General features: G+C 44.0%; 1 protein-coding gene across 5 annotated transcripts in view; it reads left to right on the top strand.

Moving 5' to 3' along the window:
* The window catches only part of LOC128684185 (probable E3 SUMO-protein ligase RNF212), a 122127-nt gene that overhangs the window by 69007 nt on the left and 32759 nt on the right, over nucleotides 1-20361 (top strand). For all 5 annotated transcript variants that reach the window (XM_070094745.1, XM_070094752.1, XM_070094741.1 and 2 more), the window contains one exon: nucleotides 12488-12597. In XM_070094745.1, coding sequence (XP_069950846.1) covers nucleotides 12488-12597 — 110 coding nt within the window. The remainder of the gene's footprint in view (nucleotides 1-12487; nucleotides 12598-20361) is intronic.

Genomic DNA, 20361 nt, shown 5'->3' with positions numbered 1-20361 from the left:
ATATGGTATAGGGTACCATGCAGTACAGGATAACATATGGTGCAGGGTACCATATGGTACAGGGTACTATATGGTACAGGGTACCATATGTCAGGGTACCATATGGTACAAGGTACCGTATGGTACAGGGTACCATACAGTACAGGACACCATATGGTACAGATACAGGGATAGCTATGGAAATAAGTCACCCTGACTTTTTTGGGTTATCCTAGGATTTTATATGTATGCTGCTATGTATGATAATCTATGTATGTAATTGTATTTCTGTACACCTGAATAAACTTACTCAAGTGCGTGTGGCATCATAAGTAAGGTTATTTAGTTATACACAAATAAAGTTACATAGAATATCATACTTAGCAGCATATGTTTGGAGAACCTAGGATAACCCAAAAAAGTCAGACACTTATTTCCATTAGGGTCCCTGTACCCTGTACCGTATGGTATAATGTACCATATGGTACAATGTGCTAATGGTACATTGTACCATATGGTACCACTCTACCATACGATACCATTGTACCATATGATACCATTGTATGACATGGCACCATTGTACCATATGGCACAATGGTACCATATGGTTTAAAACCATAGAATTCATCTTCATCTCCACTTTCATCAGTCTTAGAACTGTAAGTTGTGAAGAGGAGAGTCAGAATTCGCCTGGAGAGTGAGTGGGGAGTGAGAGCTGCCAGGCTCTCACTCCCCACTCACTTCGTTCATTGTGCCTGGCGGCACAATGAACAAAGCTACTTTGCCGGCGTTCCCACAATGCCATGCGGGCATCCAGATTTTTTCTATGGTGTGCACACTGACCACCCAGACCCATTCTCTCAGATGTAGGCCTACCAGCCTTCTCACGCTAAATTTGACGCCGCTAGAATTTTGGCGTAGATCTACGGTTTGGACCCTGAATGTAAAGCCGTAGATCTATGGGACGGACCCTGAAAGGGTTAAAGATTAACTATAGTTTTACATACAACAATGAGAAAGAAATATAAGGCAGTGATTTTAATAACTGAACATTACATACCTTTATTGAAGACTCTTGGCATATGGAAGAAGGCGAGGAGGGGAGAGGGAGGAGAGTTTTTTGTTTGGAAGGGGAATCCCCCTCCATAAGGACTTCAGGTATGAAAGCCTCTCTGGGGTCACTTCCCTTCTTTGTCTTTTACTGCCACTAGGACCAGCTTGAGAGTCGCTACACCCCTGTCACACAAAAAAAATGTCCAGAGGGTCTTTTTCTGATGTCTCTTTAAGATTTGCCTGAAGTGGGACAAGGTTTTGTCACTGAATATGTTGAAGATATGGCTTGTTTCAGCTTGGTCAGGGTGATATTTCTCCACAAAACTTTGCAACTCACTCCAGATAAGCAAGCAAGCAAGTTTTCAATATTTAAGAATCACAGTTAAGAGATAAGGACTGCAGTAAGTATTCCACAGATCTTGAAGATAACTGGAGAGTATGCAGGGGCCTATCCAAATATGGCAGAACCTCAGAAAATATCCATAAACAAAAATGAGGGTTCATTTGCACACCACAGAAGTAGGTGGGAAGTACACTGCCTGCACTTTAAAGGAGGGGTTTGGGATATTGGCTGTTTGGAGTGACATCTGAACTGTCATATTTGGGCAATTCTGCAAAGATAGTGATTATGAGTAATAATAATCGCTGCTGTGCCGCTGTGTTCTTTCGTGTTTTTCACGGTCTCTCTTGTGTGCTAGAACTTTAAACTGTGCCAGTAAACTTATAAGATATATCCCTCCAGCACTTGGAACCAATATTGCAGAAAATAATATCTACTGAGTCAAAAAAGGAGAATCAATGTACAATAATGCAGCATAACCATACTCTCAGAGGGGAATTTTAGGCCTAGCATGCCAGTGAAAATAATAATAGAACTTTTTTGTCAGAGGAAAGACAGTCTCCCTGATAATAGTGTGTATACATAGTGTCGTAGTGTGTACCACAGTGGTACCCTACTATATGGATAATAAATGATTAGGTGAAATTTAAAACTGAAGCGTTAGGCCCTAAGAGGCAGGTTCATGTTGTAAACAGTTGCCAGCAGTCGTCAGAACCCTCCCAGGTCTGCTAGTGTACCTGACCTATAATTAGTGATACCAGGGAGTAAAACATTCCTGTTGAAATACGAAGAGGTGCAAAATCTCGAGGAAATAGGAAAAGTGTACAGTTTTGTAGATATATGATAAACAGTGTATAGTTGTTAGTACAGTGGACCCTCGCCTAACGATATTCGTTCCTGAGAGCTCAACGTTAGGCGAAATTATCGTTAGCCGAATTAATTTTTCCCATAAGAAATAATGGAAATCAAATTAATCCGTTCCTGACACCCCAAAGTATGAAAAAAAATTTTGTTACCACATGAAATATTAATTTTAATACACACAAACTGAAGAAGACATGTACAATTACATGACACTTACCTTTATTGATGATCTGGTGATGATTGATGGGATGGGAGGAGGGGAGAGTTTGGATGGTGTTAATGTTTAGAAGGGGAATCCCCTTCCATTAGGACTTGAGATGTCAAGTCCTTTTCCGGGGTTACTTCCCCTCTTCTTTTAATGCCATTAGGACCAGCTTGAGAGTCACTGGACCTCTGTCGCACAACATATCTGTCCATAGAGGCCTGTACCTCCCATTCCTTTATGACATTCCTAAAGTGTTTCACAACATTGTCAGTGTAATAGTCACCAGCACGGCTTGCAATAGCTGTGTGAGGGTGATTTTCATCAAAAAAAGTTTGCACTTTAAACCACATTGTACACATTTCCTTAATCTTTGAAGTAGGCAACTTCCTCAATTTCTCTATCCCCTCCTCCGGAGCAGTTTCCTCACCACTAGCATTAGCACACATCAACAGAGTAAGCCTGTCTTTCATTGGCTTATGTCCTGGGAGTGCCTTTTCCTCCTGAGTAATGTAGGTCCTGCTTGGCATTTTCTTCCAAAACAGGCCTGTTTCGTCACAATTAAACACTTGTTCAGGTTTCAATTCTTCACTGTCTATGTAATCCTTGAATTCCTTCACATATTTTTCAGCTGCTTTTTGGTCCGAACTGGCAGCCTCACCATGCCTTATCACACTATGTATGCCACTATGATTCTTAAATCTCTAAAACCAACCTTTGCTGGCCTTAAATTCACTCACATCACCACTAGTTGCAGGCATTTTTCTAATTAAATCGTCATGCAACTTCCTAGATTTTTCACATATGATCGCTTGTGAGATGCTATCTCCTGCTATCTGTTTCTCATTTATCCACACCAATAACAGTCTCTCAACATCTTCTATCACTTGCGATCTCAGTTTCGAAAACATAGTTGCACCTTTGGCAAGAACAGCTTCCTTGATTGCCGTTTTCTTGCCCACAATAGTAGCGATGTTTGATTGGGGTTTTGTATACAACCTGGCCAGCTCGGAGACATGCACTCCACTTTCATACTTAGCAATAATCTCTTCATATCCATAGTAATTCTCACCCTTTTTGCTGTAGGGTTGGCACTAGAAGCTTTCTTGGGGCCCATGGTGACTTATTTTGCAGGTGCAATCACTAAAAAACGCTGTGATAATTTGAAATGTTCCGATTGTATGTTTGGATGTGGCCGCGGTGGGCTGGCTTGTAAACACTGGCACCCATGGGACAAGTGGATGCGTCTCGAACAGACGAATTGCGTTGGGTGAGTTTTTTAGTGCTAGCCAAGGCAAAATTTTTGCGTTAAAATGTATCGCTAGCCGGATTTAACGTTATGCAATGTGTTCATTAGGCGAGGGTCCACTGTACTTATTGTGATGGAGTGACGTATACAGTGTGTGGTAAACCTGTAGTTAGCAGTGGTCGCAATATACATAACGAAAATCATTATTCCTCCAGTAATCTTCATATACTGAAGCCACCTGTGCCCAAACACGCAAGTTTTACTTTCTGTATCAAACTAAATACATATTATTACTGTTTAATTCTTTCCAGTAGTCCTTTTCATGAGCTAGTCCAAAATCACCCAGTGAGCCTAATCCAGATCTGCCTGGATTCATCAAACGACCGGATTCAAACGGATTCGTTGATAACAAGGTATCCTCTAACTGGTTTCACTAACTGACGGGGCTCTATGCGCCCTTATCAAACACTCAAACAGTAACTACAATAAATAGTTAAAATACAGATAGACAGATCTACTGTTAAGGTGATCATTAGAAAAGAGATATACAATGATCCACTAACTGGATTGCCCGGATTTGCTGGATTCAGGCGGATTCAAACGGTTTCGTTGGAAATAAAGCCAAATCTGAAGAACTGCTACAAAAAAATTCAATACTTCGGGGAATTGTAGACTAGCTAGCTAGGAGAGTTGTCAAGTATTGTAAGATGACCACCACCATGAAGATCTGTGTAGTCTGCAGAAAGGATAAGGGACGAAAACATGCTTGGATTGCTTACCATCTCTGTGGTCAGTGGTCTCATGGTATATGCAGGGACTTTAACCCTTTGACTGTTTGGTTGACTGAAACAATGGAATCAGCAAAAAATAGGGCTCAAAGTGGGCCAAATTGCGGTTTCGTAAATATCGCTGAGGTCGCTTACTTTGCGAGAGCGTAATTCCATCGGTTTTCCATCAAATTTTGTACTTTTGGTGTCATTACAATCGGGAAGAGATTCTCTATCATTTCATAAGAAAAAGTTTTTTTTTTTTTTGGGGGGGGGGGGATTTTGCGACACCAGGAGACATCTCAGGATTTGGGATTGCAACAGGGAAGGGGTTAAACCAGTGACCACACTTGACATAAACTCAGAGAGATGTTTTTGTGTCTGCCCAAACGAGATAGACCTGTATGAGGAAATGACATCTATATTAAAAGACAAGAACACGAATAAAACATCCGTCTTGAAAGATATGTCAGCATGGTTTACCTGGCATTTACCTGGAGAGGGTTTCAGGGGTCAATGCCCCCGTGGCTTGGTCTGAGACCAGGCCTCATAGTAGATCAGGGTCTGATCAAGCAGGCTGTTACTGCTGGTCGCATGCAAGCTGACGTACAAACCACAGCCCGGTTGGTCAGGTACTGACTTTAGGTGCCTGTCCAGTGCTTTCTTGAAGACAGCCAGGGGTCTGTTCGTAATCCCCCTTATGTATGCTGGGAGGCCATTAATCAGACTTGGGCCCAGGACACTTATTGTGATGTCTCTCAGTGTGTACCACTGCTTTTCATCGGGGTAATGTTGCATCTCCTGCAGAGTCTTTTGTTTTCATATGGAGTGATTTTCATGTGCAGGTTTGTTACCAATCCCTCCAGGACCTCCCAAGTGTATATTATCATGTATATCCCTCACCTGTCTTCGAGGGAATACAGATCAAGGACCTTCAACCGTTCCCAGTAGTTTAGGTGCCTTATCGCACTTATGTGTGCCGTGAAAGTTCTTTGTACACTCTCCAGGTCTGCAATGTCGCCAGCCTTGAAGGGGGCCATTAGTGTACAGCAGTATTCCAGCCTAGAGGGCACAAGCGATTTGAAGAGAATCATGGGCATGGCGTCCCTAGTTTTGAAGGTTCTCATTATGCATCCTATCATTTTCCTAGCGGATGAGGTAGATACATTGTTGTGGTCTTTGAAGGTGAGATCCTCTAACATTATCACTCCCAGGTCTTTCACATTACTTTTCCACTCTATTGTATGGTTAGAATTTGTGGTATACCCTGACACATTTTTAATTTCTTCAAGTTTTCCATATCAGAGTAGTTGAAATTTCTCCTCGAAAGCAGACAGTACAACATCCCTGCAGTGAAAGGCAGGGGTGCCACTAACAAGATAAGAGACAACACAATAAATGCCAGGGGCCCAAGACTTCAGCTGCCTCCCAGCATACATCACGGGGATTACCAATAGACCCTTGGCTGCCTTCAAGCATGCACTGGACAGGCACCCAAAGTCAGTACCTGACCAGCCAGGCTGTGAGTCGTATGTTGGACTGCTTGTGGCTAGCAGTAACAGCCTGGTTGATCAGGCCCTGATCCATCATGAGACCTGGTCACAGACTGGGCTATGGGGGCATTGACCCCCAGAACTCTCTCCAGGTATACTCCAGGTGTAGGATTAAAGGATAAAGAATTTAATACAAAGTAGGAGTTTTCACAGTTGTTTTTTGCTAATGACACTACTTTTGGGGAATTCTGAAGAGAAGTTGCAAAAGTTGGTGGATGAATTTGGGAGGGTATGTAACAGAAGGAAATTAAAAGTGAACATAGGAAAGAGAAAAGGGATGAAAGTAGTAACAAAAAAATTTAGGTAGTGGAAGATTGAATGTTAGATTGGAAGGAGGAACTGAATGTGTTCAGATACTGAGGAGTGAATTTCTTGGCAAACAGCTTTATGAAAGATGTGAACCATAGAAATTGTGAGGGGAAAAAATGTGGGCTGTGCATTGAAGCATCTGTGGAAATAAAGAACATTATCCATGGAAGCAGAGGGGAATATATCAAGAGTATAGCAATACCAACACTCTTATATGGATGTGAAGTATGGGTTTTCAATGATGCAGCAAGGAGGTTGGAGGCAGTGGGAATGTCATGGCAAAGGACAAGTATCATGCAGAGAATTTGTAGTTTGAAAATTAGGAGGTACGGGGTTACTTAAAGTATTATCCAGAGGACTGAGAAGGGGTTATTGGGGTGGTTTGAACATTTAGAGAGGAGGGAGCTAAGTAGGATGACTTGGAGGGCATATATATCTGTAGTGGAAGGAAGGCTGAGCAAAAGTAGTCATAAGAAAGATTGGAGGGAGGAGGGTAAAGGAGGTTTTGTAAGTGAGGGGTTTTGACATCCAGCAGGCATGTATGAATATGTCAAATAGAAGTGGTGGAGGCAAAAGTTTGTATCACTTGATGTACTGTTGGAGTATGAGCAAGGTAACATTTATGAAGGGATTCAGGGAAACCGATTATACCTGGACTTGAGTCTTAGAGTTAGGAAGTACAGTCAGTGATTGCTTTCTCCCGGAAGGAAGGTTGAAGATATTGCAGTTTGTGCAGCTTAGCTGTAATGTCAGTGTGCCTCTGGCAAGATAGTGAAAGAGTCAGTGATGTTGTAAGTGTTTCTTCTTTTTCAGGTCACCCTACTACGGTGGGAGATGGCCGTTGTGTTAATAAATAAAATAATATTCCTTTGTAGTTTGTATTTCTTCTAACTTAACATTGTTTCAAAAGGTGAAAGTAGTTGTCAGTGATGTTGCTAGGGTTAGTGTCACCCAGGATGGCATCTTTGGTGTCACCCAGGGTGGCATCTTTGGTGTCACCCAGGATGGCATCTTTGGTGTCACCCAGGGTGGCATCTTTGGTGTCACCCAAGATGGCATTTTTGGTGTCACCCAGGATGGCATCTTTGGTGTCACCCAGGGTGGCATCTTTGGTGTCACCCAGGATGGCATCTTTGGTGTCACCCAGGATGGCATCTTTGGTGTCACCCAGGATGGCATCTTTGGTGTCACCCAGGATGGCATCTTTGGTGTCACCCAGGATGGCATCTTTGGTGTCACCCAGGATGGCATCTTTGGTGTCACCCAGGATGGCATCTTTGGTGTCACCCAGGATGGCATCTTTGGCGTCACCCAGGGTGGCGTCTTTGGTGTCACCCAGGATGGCATCTTTGGTGTCACCCAAGATGGCATCTTTGGTGTCAACCAGGATGGCATCTTTGGTGTCACCCAGGATGGCATCTCTGGTGTCACCCAGGATGGCATCTCTGGTGTCACCCAGGGTGGCATCTTTGGTGTCACCCAGGGTGGCATCTTTGGTGTCACCCAGGATGGCATCTTTGGTGTCACCCAGGATGGCATCTTTGGTGTCACCCAGGGTGGCATCTTTGGTGTCACCCAGGATGGCATCTTTGGTGTCACCCAGGGTGGCATCTTTGGTGTCACCCAGGTGGCATCTTTGGTGTCACCCAAGATGGCATCTTTGGTGTCACCCAGGATGGCATCTTTGGTGTCACCCAGGATGGCATCTTTGGTGTCACCCAGGGTGGCATCTTTAGTGTCACCCAGGGTGGCATCTTTGGTGTCACCCAGGGTGGCATCTTTGGTGTCACCCAGGATGGCATCTTTGGTGTCACCCAGGGTGGCATCTTTGGTGTCACCCAGGGTGGCATCTTTAGTGTCACCCAGGGTGGCATCTTTGGTGTCACCCAGGGTGGCATCTTTGGTGTCACCCAGGATGGCATCTTTGGTGTCACCCAGGATGGCATCTTTGGTGTCACCCAGGATGGCATCTGGTGTCACCCAGGATGGCATCTTTGGTGTCACCCAGGATGGCATCTTTGGTGTCACCCAGGATGGCATCTTTGGTGTCACCCAGGGTGGCATCTTTGGTGTCACCCAGGGTGGCATCTTTGGTGTCACCCAGGGTGGCATCTTTGGTGTCACCCAGGGTGGCATCTTTGGTGTCACCCAGGATGGCATCTTTGGTGTCACCCAGGATGGCATCTTTGGTGTCACCCAGGATGGCATCTTTGGTGTCACCCAGGATGGCATCTTTGGTGTCACCCAGGATGGCATCTTTGGTGTCACCCAGGATGGCATCTTTGGTGTCACCCAGGATGGCATCTTTGGTGTCACCCAGGGTGGCATCTTTGGTGTCACCCAGGATGGCATCTTTGGTGTCACCCAGGATGGCATCTTTGGTGTCACCCAGGATGGCATCTTTGGTGTCACCCAGGATGGCATCTTTGGTGTCACCCAGGATGGCATCTTTGGTGTCACCCAGGATGGCATCTTTGGTGTCACCCAGGGTGGCATCTTTGGTGTCATCCAGGGTGGCATCTTTGGTGTCACCCAGGGTGGCATCTTTGGTGTCACCCAGGGTGGCATCTTTGGTGTCACCCAGGATGGCATCTTTGGTGTCACCCAGGATGGCATCTTTGGTGTCACCCAGGATGGCATCTTTGGTGTCACCCAGGGTGGCATCTTTGGTGTCACCCAGGATGGCATCTTTGGTGTCACCCAGGATGGCATCTTTGGTGTCACCCAGGATGGCATCTTTGGTGTCACCCAGGATGGCATCTTTGGTGTCACCCAGGATGGCATCTTTGGTGTCACCCAGGATGGCATCTTTGGTGTCACCCAGGATGGCATCTTTGGTGTCACCCAGGATGGCATCTTTGGTGTCACCCAGGATGGCATCTTTGGTGTCACCCAGGGTGGCATCTTTGGTGTCACCCAGGGTGGCATCTTTGGTGTCACCCAGGGTGGCATCTTTGGTGTCACCAAGGATGGCATCTTTGGTGTCACCCAGGATGGCATCTTTGGTGTCACCCAGGATGGCATCTTTGGTGTCACCCAGGATGGCATCTTTGGTGTCACCCAGGGTGGCATCTTTGGTGTCACCCAGGGTGGCATCTTTGGTGTCACCCAGGGTGGCATCTTTGGTGTCACCCAGGGTGGCATCTTTGGTGTCACCCAGGATGGCATCTTTGGTGTCACCCAGGATGGCATCTTTGGTGTCACCCAGGGTGGCATCTTTGGTGTCACCCAGGGTGGCATCTTTGGTGTCACCCAGGATGGCATCTTTGGTGTCACCCAGGATGGCATCTTTGGTGTCACCCAGGATGGCATCTTTGGTGTCACCCAGGGTGGCATCTTTGGTGTCACCCAGGGTGGCATCTTTGGTGTCACCCAGGGTGGCATCTTTGGTGTCACCCAGGGTGGCATCTTTGGTGTCACCCAGGATGGCATCTTTGGTGTCACCCAGGATGGCATCTTTGGTGTCACCCAGGGTGGCATCTTTGGTGTCACCCAGGGTGGCATCTTTGGTGTCACCCAGGGTGGCATCTTTGGTGTCACCCAGGATGGCATCTTTGGTGTCACCCAGGATGGCATCTTTGGTGTCACCCAGGATGGCATCTTTGGTGTCACCCAGGATGGCATCTTTGGTGTCACCCAGGATGGCATCTTTGGTGTCACCCAGGATGGCATCTTTGGTGTCACCCAGGGTGGCATCTTTGGTGTCACCCAGGATGGCATCTTTGGTGTCACCCAGGATGGCATCTTTGGTGTCACCCAGGATGGCATCTTTGGTGTCACCCAGGATGGCATCTTTGGTGTCACCCAGGATGGCATCTTTGGTGTCACCCAGGATGGCATCTTTGGTGTCACCCAGGGTGGCATCTTTGGTGTCATCCAGGGTGGCATCTTTGGTGTCACCCAGGGTGGCATCTTTGGTGTCACCCAGGGTGGCATCTTTGGTGTCACCCAGGATGGCATCTTTGGTGTCACCCAGGGTGGCATCTTTGGTGTCACCCAGGATGGCATCTTTGGTGTCACCCAGGGTGGCATCTTTGGTGTCACCCAGGATGGCATCTTTGGTGTCACCCAGGATGGCATCTTTGGTGTCACCCAGGATGGCATCTTTGGTGTCACCCAGGATGGCATCTTTGGTGTCACCCAGGATGGCATCTTTGGTGTCACCCAGGATGGCATCTTTGGTGTCACCCAGGATGGCATCTTTGGTGTCACCCAGGATGGCATCTTTGGTGTCACCCAGGGTGGCATCTTTGGTGTCACCCAGGGTGGCATCTTTGGTGTCACCCAGGGTGGCATCTTTGGTGTCACCCAGGATGGCATCTTTGGTGTCACCCAGGATGGCATCTTTGGTGTCACCCAGGATGGCATCTTTGGTGTCACCCAGGATGGCATCTTTGGTGTCACCCAGGGTGGCATCTTTGGTGTCACCCAGGGTGGCATCTTTGGTGTCACCCAGGGTGGCATCTTTGGTGTCACCCAGGGTGGCATCTTTGGTGTCACCCAGGATGGCATCTTTGGTGTCACCCAGGATGGCATCTTTGGTGTCACCCAGGGTGGCATCTTTGGTGTCACCCAGGGTGGCATCTTTGGTGTCACCCAGGATGGCATCTTTGGTGTCACCCAGGATGGCATCTTTGGTGTCACCCAGGATGGCATCTTTGGTGTCACCCAGGATGGCATCTTTGGTGTCACCCAGGGTGGCATCTTTGGTGTCACCCAGGGTGGCATCTTTGGTGTCACCCAGGGTGGCATCTTTGGTGTCACCCAGGGTGGCATCTTTGGTGTCACCCAGGATGGCATCTTTGGTGTCACCCAGGATGGCATCTTTGGTGTCACCCAGGGTGGCATCTTTGGTGTCACCCAGGGTGGCATCTTTGGTGTCACCCAGGGTGGCATCTTTGGTGTCACCCAGGATGGCATCTTTGGTGTCACCCAGGATGGCATCTTTGGTGTCACCCAGGATGGCATCTTTGGTGTCACCCAGGGTGGCATCTTTGGTGTCACCCAGGGTGGCATCTTTGGTGTCACCCAGGGTGGCATCTTTGGTGTCACCCAGGGTGGCATCTTTGGTGTCACCCAGGATGGCATCTTTGGTGTCACCCAGGATGGCATCTTTGGTGTCACCCAGGATGGCATCTTTGGTGTCACCCAGGGTGGCATCTTTGGTGTCACCCAGGGTGGCATCTTTGGTGTCACCCAGGGTGGCATCTTTGGTGTCACCCCTGTGAAATCCAGGGGTGGGTGATGGGGGGAGTAAAGTATAGTTATACCACTACTGCATTCCCTCAGCGCTGTAAAATCCTTGTGGTTTAGCGCTTCTTTTTGATTATAATAATAATAATAATAACTGCATGCACAGTGACTAATGCTTAGCAATGAGAATGTTTAAAGGCCATAAACCGAACAGGAGAATACTTCTCAACTTTATTAATGATAAAATAAACAATTGTAGTAATAATGAGGAAACATAAACTCAAATACCACTTTGAGTACAAACAACAGATCCGATTTGATCTTGAATACAGGTAACATCTCAGTGAATCTGATCTTTAATTTTCTTGCCTTCAATCCTACAAAATCATCAGTCATATCATTACAATCAATGATTTTCCTTATATAGGCCTATTTGTACTCTAATCATATAAGAGGCTATATAGAAATGGAGGATTCTTCTCTTATGTTGCTGCAGCACTGTTTTGGGCATTTGTGTCACCTTTTTTAGAGGCTCTATGGTGTCACCCGGGGTGCCCCCCTCCCTTACGACGCCACTGATAGTTATGTAATCTATTTTGGTTTAGTATTTTCTTCACAAAATATAAATATATTTATATATATTTTTATATAGTCGGACTTGAGTCCTGGAAATGGGAAGTACAATGCCTGCACTCTAAAGGAGGGGTTTCGGGATAGTAGCAGTTTGGAGGGATATGTTGTGTATCTTTATACATATATGCTTCTAAACTGTTGTGTTCTGAGCACCTCTGCAAAAACAGTGATTATGTGTGAGTGAGGTGAAAGTGTTGAATGATGATGAAAGTATTTTCTTTTTGGGGATTTTCTTTCTTTTTGGATCACCCTGCCTCGGTGGGAGATGGCCGACTTGTTGAAAAAAAAAAAAAAATTCTTTACCTCATAGTACGCATGTTCAAAGGATATCTGAATTTGTTTCAGCTGGAGAAATACAAAGCACTTGAAAAGCAGTATTCATTAACTGTTAGTCATGTGCAAGAGTTGAACAAGAAATATTCAGCAGTAAAGAGCCGAAACCAGGATCTGGAGGTGTAAGTATTCATATGGATTAAATAATTTTGACAAAGTTATCACTTGCAAGTTTTGTTTCCAGGTGTTCTCACATTGTAATGCCACTTGTTCATATCTTGCTTTAAATTCACCTCCAAATTGTTTTTGTAATGGCTATACTCACACTAATGCCACTTAATGGTTTGTTGCATTACCATAGCATAGCCTCCAGGTTCCTAATAAATACAGTTTCCTTATTTCTTTTATCTGCCTCCAATATTGGCTTGCTGAAAGGCTCTAGATCTTGAGTGTATACTGTTGTGTGGGCTGTAGTAGTCATTCTTTTGTATTATAGCCATCTTACCAAATTCAAATTCTACGTAATTCTGTAATACAGTGACATGGCACCATAGATGATGTGCACGTTGCATAGTCTTTCAGGTTAAGCAGTTTATAGTTTGGCTAGTAACTTGATGGCTGACTCTGTGGACACAACCCTGCCCTTGGCTAGGGAGAACATTGTTAAACAGAGAAAACAGAGGGTAGTTATTTTCTAATGGTTTTGTGGTCAACAAGAAGCTTGTTTCCTTTTATTATCATTATTATGGGGAATTGCTAAACCTGGAGGGATTATACAGCATCTGGGAGGATAGGGGATAGAAGATATTCAGGCTTAACCCTTTGACTGTCGCAAGCCCCCTTCTGAAACTGTCATTGTATGTAACAAAATTTTTGGAAAAAAAAAATATTTATGAAATGATGGTAATGACACCAAAAGTACGAAATTTGGTCGAAAACTCACGGAATTACGGTCCCACGAAGTTAGCGGTCAGTGACATATAAGCATCGGCGATTTCGCCGAGTTTGAGCCCTATCTTTTGATCAATTCCATTGTTCCAGTTGACCAAACTCATAGCTATTTCTTTATAACTCCATTTTTTCTATCAATTGAGTACAAGAAACTGCCCATTTACCAATTTGAACTACCCAATAAAGTGGTCAGAAATTGGCAAATTGGCCAATTTCATGCAAATTAAAAAAGATGCCAATTTCAAAATAGGGTCCAGAATAAACAATGTAGACATCCTTGGCACTAAAATAACATATCCTCTGTTCATTAGTCACATCTCTAGGCCCCTCTTGTATTACTATTGCTTTCTATTTTGATTTTTTATTCATACAAAAAACAGAAGATTTACTGTTATGCAGACTACTGCATTATTGTAAAAATGGTATAAATAATATCAGTGCACTAGTGAAAGAATATTTGACTCCCCAGTTGACGTGTATTGGACATGTGATGTGATTTGTTTACTCTTGAACATTGGTAAAAATCAAACATTTCCATTACTTTGAGCTCAATTTCAAGGTTGTTTTCATTGTGAAACTAATCAAAATCATCTCTATTTCTGTAATGTGTTTTCCATTTTATCACGTGAGACCATGAAAATGAGAATACAACTATAAATATATACGAAAATACACCTCAAAGTCGGCGTTTTATTACAAAAAAAAAAAACGGTCAGTTTTTTTTTCTCATTATGCACTGTGTGCTCCAGGATTTTTTTTATATGGTGCACACTGACCACACAGACCCATTCTCTCACATGTGGGCCTACCAGCTTTCTCTTGCTTGATTTGAAGCCGCTAGAATTTTTTTTATACGTCCAAAACACTTGCTCGTAAGACGTATATATACGACCAAAACAGTCAAAGGGTTAGTTCAAGGAATTGGAGCACAGTCCCAATTCCCTAAATCAAGAACCCCTCATCAGCATCAAGGATCCTCCCTTCAGGAGGTTGTTTCCTGTATGCCTAATGAGTTATCAGCTAAGTGTTACAGTTTTGGCCCTAATAAGTAGCCTTTTTGAGAAAAACATTTCTTGTTTATCCCACACTATTCTTTGGCAAGCTTCCTCACTATCCTTATCCCATTATCATTATCCCAGGTGTCCCACACACTACTTTGTGTGACCCAATTTGTGTTATCTTCCCAGATTCCCAATTCACAATTTATTTTTTGTTAACCGGATACTTACTCTTTAATAATATCTGTATTACCTTTTTCTTTCCTACTTAAGCACTGTTAAAATTCTCCTCTTATAATCATACCTAATTTTCCCTTTTCTCCCAAACTACAAATAACAAACTAGTGTATGTTCCTACTACACTACTGTGCAATACCTTGAACCATCCCTCACTAGCTAGTACCAACTACCTCAAATAATATTCCTATAGTGATATTAATTGCTCAAACTTTATGCTATAAGGCAATTCCTACTCTCAGATTACTTTCATATCTTAGTGACTATATTGCGTGTGCAATTAGTGTATATTTCAATTACATTATTGTTCAAGGCCCAAAACTATCTTTTGCTGCTACTACCAACTACTTCATATTATTTTTTACTTTTTATAGTACAATAAATTGCTCAACTTATTATATATAACAAATCAGATCTTACTCCCAAATCAATATCAAATCTTAGTTATTATCTGCCAATTTAACTTTGTTTACCATTATTTCATTTAGTCCCTATATATTTTCTCCTTTATTTTAGCTTTATTTTAGCTTTACATAACAACCTTAGTTCATATATTCACAATTGTTAAAATAATCAGGGTGCTATTCTCAGGTTCTAAAGCGTAATAAGTTCACTATTTTGCCATTATATTCCCTAGCTCATTTATTTGATTACCACTTTATTTGTTCACCACAAATTTTTTTTTAGTCCCTTTTATACAGGTCTCCCTCAACATTCACGAGGGTTAGGGGATCAAGAGCCTCGCGAATGTTGAAAAACCGTGAATGTTTGGTGCCCCAATATATTGTAGGGAAATATAATACAATGCTGCTTCCTTAACTTGTTGAATCATGAACAATCATAAAATACATGAAAACGTCGTAAATTGTACTAAATACATACATGTTATGCCTTAACAACATGTATGTTATTAAATACCACTGACTCCACCACTGCAAGTCCCTACTACCCTCCCTCTGACCCCCCACAACTGGCAGCCAGCCCTCCCACCACTGTGTGGTGAGTGTTTTGTTTGTTCATTATTTGCTATTAAACTACAGTATAAATAATGTCAACCCATTTATGACTGCATATTGGAATGGCTATTCAGACAGGTATTGGAAGGTGACATCATGTGTTTACTCTTGAACACAGCAAAGAATCAAGCATTTCTGCTACTGCTAATAATAATAATAATAATATTAATAATAATGATGATAATAATAATAATAATATAATAAAAATAATAATACTAGATAAGGCTAAAGAGGTCTTTGTGGCATTTATGGATTTGGAAAAGGCGTATGACAGGGTGGATAGGGGGGCAATGTGGCAGATGTTGCAGGTGTATGGTGTAGGAGGTAGGTTACTGAAAGCAGTGAAGAGTTTTTACGAGGATAGTGAGGCTCAAGTTAGAGTATGTAGGAAAGAGGGAAATTATTTCCCAGTAAAAGTAGGCCTTAGACAAGGATGTGTGATGTCACCGTGGTTGTTTAATATATTTATAGATGGAGTTGTAAGAGAAGTAAATGCGAGGGTCTTGGCAAGAGGCGTGGAGTTAAAAGATAAAGAATCACACATAAAGTGGGAGTTGTCACAGTTGCTCTTTGCTGATGATACTGTGCTCTTGGGAGATTCTGAAGAGAAGTTGCAGAGATTGGTGGATGAATTTGGTAGGGTGTGCAAAAGAAGAAAATTGAAAGTGAATACAGGAAAGAGTAAGGTTATGAGGATAACAAAAAGATTAGGTGATGAAAGATTGGATATCAGATTGGAGGGAGAGAGTATGGAGGAGGTGAATGTATTCAGATATTTGGGAGTTGACATGTCAGCGGATGGGTCTATGAAAGATGAGGTGAATCATAGAATTGATGAGGGGAAAAGGGTGAGTGGTGCACTTAGGAGTCTGTGGAGACAAAGAACTTTGTCCTTGGAGGCAAAGAGGGGAATGTATGAGAGTATAGTTTTACCAACGCTCTTATATGGGTGTGAAGCATGGGTGATGAATGTTGCAGCGAGGAGAAGGCTGGAGGCAGTGGAGATGTCATGTCTGAGAGCAATGTGTGGTGTGAATATAATGCAGAGAATTCGTAGTTTGGAAGTTAGGAGGAGGTGCGGGATTACCAAAACTGTTGTCCAGAGGGCGGAGGAAGGGTTGTTGAGGTGGTTCGGACATGTGGAGAGAATGGAATGAAACAGAATAACTTCAAGAGTGTATCAGTCTGTAGTGGAAGGAAGGCGGGGTAGGGGTCGGCCTAGGAAAGGTTGGAGGGAGGGGGTAAAGGAGGTTTTGTGTGCGAGGGGCTTGGACTTCCAGCAGGCATGCGTGAGCGTGTTTGATAGGAGTGAATGGAGACAAATGGTTTTTAATACTTGACGTGCTGTTGGAGTGTGAGCAAAGTAACATTTATGAAGGGGTTCAGGGAAACCGGCAGGCCGGACTTGAGTCCTGGAGATGGGAAGTACAGTGCCTGCACTCTGAAGGAGGGGTGTTAATGTTGCAGTTTAAAAACTGTAGTGTAAAGCACCCTTCTGGCAAGACAGTGATGGAGTGAATGATGGTGAAAGGTTTTCTTTTTCGGGCCACCCTGCCTTGGTGGGAATCGGCCAGTGTGATAATAAAAAAAAAATAATACTAATATTGTAAAAATAATAATAATATAATAAAAACAATAATAATAATAATAGTAAGTACGATAGAATTGAAGAAGGAAATTGTACAAAAATACGAGGGCTGAAGTAGTGGTGGAGGAAGTGGTTGACGCATCGTCAGTGTGACTTTGTTTATGCTGGAGTGAGTATTAGTCTCCGTGCTCTTCCAAACATTTCACAATAATTCATTGTATTTGGTGCTTGTAGATTGAGTGTGACTGAGTGGTAGAGGCAGTGGTAGAGGCAGTTATAGAGGCAGTTGTAGAGGCAGTTGTAGAGGCAGTTGTAGAGGCAGTTGTAGAGGCAGTTGTAGAGGCAGTTGTAGAGGCAGTGGTAGAGGCAGTGGTAGAGGCAGTGGTAGAGGCAGTGGTAGAGGCAGTTATAGAGGCAGTGGTAGAGGCAGTTGTAGAGGCAGTTGTAGAGGCAGTTGTAGAGGCAGTTGTAGAGGCAGTGGTAGAGGCAGTGGTAGAGGCAGTGGTAGAGGCAGTGGTAGAGGCAGTTGTAGAGGCAGTGGTAGAGGCAGTGGTAGAGGCAGTTGTAGAGGCAGTTGTAGAGGCAGTTATAGAGGCAGTGGTAGAGGCAGTGGTAGAGGCAGTTATAGAGGCAGTGGTAGAGGCAGTGGTAGAGGCAGTTGTAGAGGCAGTTGTAGAGGCAGTGGTAGAGGCAGTGGTAGAGGCAGTGGTAGAGGCAGTGAGGCAGTGGTAGAGGCAGTGGTAGAGGCAGTGGTAGAGGCAGTTATAGAGGCAGTGGTAGAGGCAGTGGGTGAGGCAGTGGGTGAGGCAGTGGTAGAGGCAGTGGTAGAGGCAGTTATAGAGGCAGTGGTAGAGGCAGTGGTAGAGGCAGTTGTAGAGGCAGTTGTAGAGGCAGTGGTAGAGGCAGTTATAGAGGCAGTGGTAGAGGCAGTGGTAGAGGCAGTGGTAGAGGCAGTTATAGAGGCAGTGGTAGAGGCAGTGGGTGAGGCAGTGGTAGAGGCAGTGGTAGAGGCAGTGATAGAGGCAGTGGGTGAGGCAGTGGTAGAGGCAGTGATAGAGGCAGTGATAGAGGCAGTGGGTGAGGCAGTGGTAGAGGCAGTGATAGAGGCAGTGGTATTTACTAACATATATGTTATAAATAATAATAGTACATGTTAATATTAATAACTTATAATAATAATAATAATAATAATAAATGTTATTCATAATGTACTATTATTATTTATAACATATATGTTAGTAAATATCACTGCCTCTATCACTGTCTCACCCACTGTCTCACCCACTGCCTCTACCACTGCCTCTACCACTGTCTCACCCACTGCCTCTACCACTGCCTCTACCACTGCCTCACCCACTGCCTCTATCACTGCCTCTACCACTGTCTCACCCACTGTCTCACCCACTGCCTCTACCACTGCCTCTACCACTGCCTCACCCACTGCCTCTACCACTGCCTCTACCACTGCCTCTACCACTGCCTCACCCACTGCCTCACCCACTGCCTCACCCACTGCCTCTACCACTGCCTCACCCACTGCCTCTATCACTGCCTCTACCACTGCCTCTACCACTGCCTCTACCACTGCCTCACCCACTGCCTCTACCACTGCCTCTACCACTGCCTCTACCACTGCCTCACCCACTGCCTCACCCACTGCCTCACCCACTGCCTCACCCACTGCCTCACCCACTGCCTCTATCACTGCCTCTACCACTGCCTCTACCACTGCCTCTACCACTGCCTCTACCACTGCCTCTACCACTGCCTCAACTGCTGCCTCACCCACTGCCTCTACCACTGCCTCAACCACTCAGTCACACTCAATCTACAAGCACCAAATACAATGAATTATTGTGAAATGTTTGGAAGAGCACGGAGACTAATACTCACTCCAGCATAAACAAAGCCACACTTACGATGCGTCAACCACTTCCTCCACCACTGCTTCAACCCTCGTATTTTTGTACAATTTCCTTCTTCAATTCTATCGTATTTATTATTATTATTATTATTATTATTATTATTATTATTATAATATTATTATTATTATTATTATTATTATTATTATTATTAGCAGTAGCAGAAATGTTTGATTCTTTGCTGTGTTCAAGAGTAAACACATGATGTCACCTTCCAATACCTGTCCGAATAGCCATTCCAATATGCAGTCATAAATGGGTTGACATTATTTATACTGTAGTTCAATAAATAGCAAATAATGAACAAACAAAACACTCACCACACAGTGGTGGGAGGGCTGGCTGCCAGTTGCAGGGGTCGGAGGAAGGGTAGTAAGGACTCGTGGTGGTAAACTTAAATATGATTTGGCAGCTGGGAATTTGGCTGTTGGGAATTCACGAATGTGTGAAGCCCGTGAAAGTTGAAAACGCGAATGTTGAGGGAGACCTGTATTGTCTCCTTTATTTTAGCTTTAAAGAACTACCTTAGCTCAAATTTTTAAATTTGTTAAAATAACTCAGGTGCTATTTTATAGCTGTAGAATATTTACTTTGTCTTATACAGTGGACCCTCGCCTAATGATATTAATCCATTCCTGAGAGCTCAATGTTAGGCGAAATTATCGTTAGGCAAATTAATTTTCCCCATAAGAAATAATGGAAATCAAATTAATCCGTGCAAGACACCCCAGAGTATGAAAAAAAAAATTTTTTACCACATGAAATATTAATTTTAATACACACAAACTGAAGAAGAGATGTACAATACATGACACTTACCTTTCTTGAAGATCTGGTGATGATTGATGGGATGGGAAGAGGGGAGTGTGTGGATGGTCTTAGTGTTTAGAAGGGGAATCTCCTTCCATTAGAACTTGAGGTAGCAAGTCCTTTTCCGGGGTTACTTCTCCTCTTCTTTTAATGCCATTAGGACCAGCTTGAGAGTCACTGGACCTCTGTCGCACAACAAATCTGTCCATAAAGGTCTGTACCTCCCGTTCCTTTAAGACTTTCCTAAAATGGGCCATAACATTGTCATTGTACAGGTTGCCAACACAGCTTGCAGTAGCTGTGTCAGTAAAGGTTTGCAGTTCAACCCACTTTGCACACATTTCCTTAACCCTTAGACTGTTTCAGTCATATATATACGTCTTACGAGGTACCCTGTTTGTCTTATGTATACATATATGTACTC

Source organism: Cherax quadricarinatus, chromosome 4 (assembly GCF_038502225.1).
Source record: "Cherax quadricarinatus isolate ZL_2023a chromosome 4, ASM3850222v1, whole genome shotgun sequence".
Lineage (NCBI taxonomy): Eukaryota > Metazoa > Arthropoda > Malacostraca > Decapoda > Parastacidae > Cherax > Cherax quadricarinatus.
The sequence above is the reverse complement of the archived record's forward strand: the minus strand, read 5'-3'. Positions and strand labels throughout refer to the sequence as shown.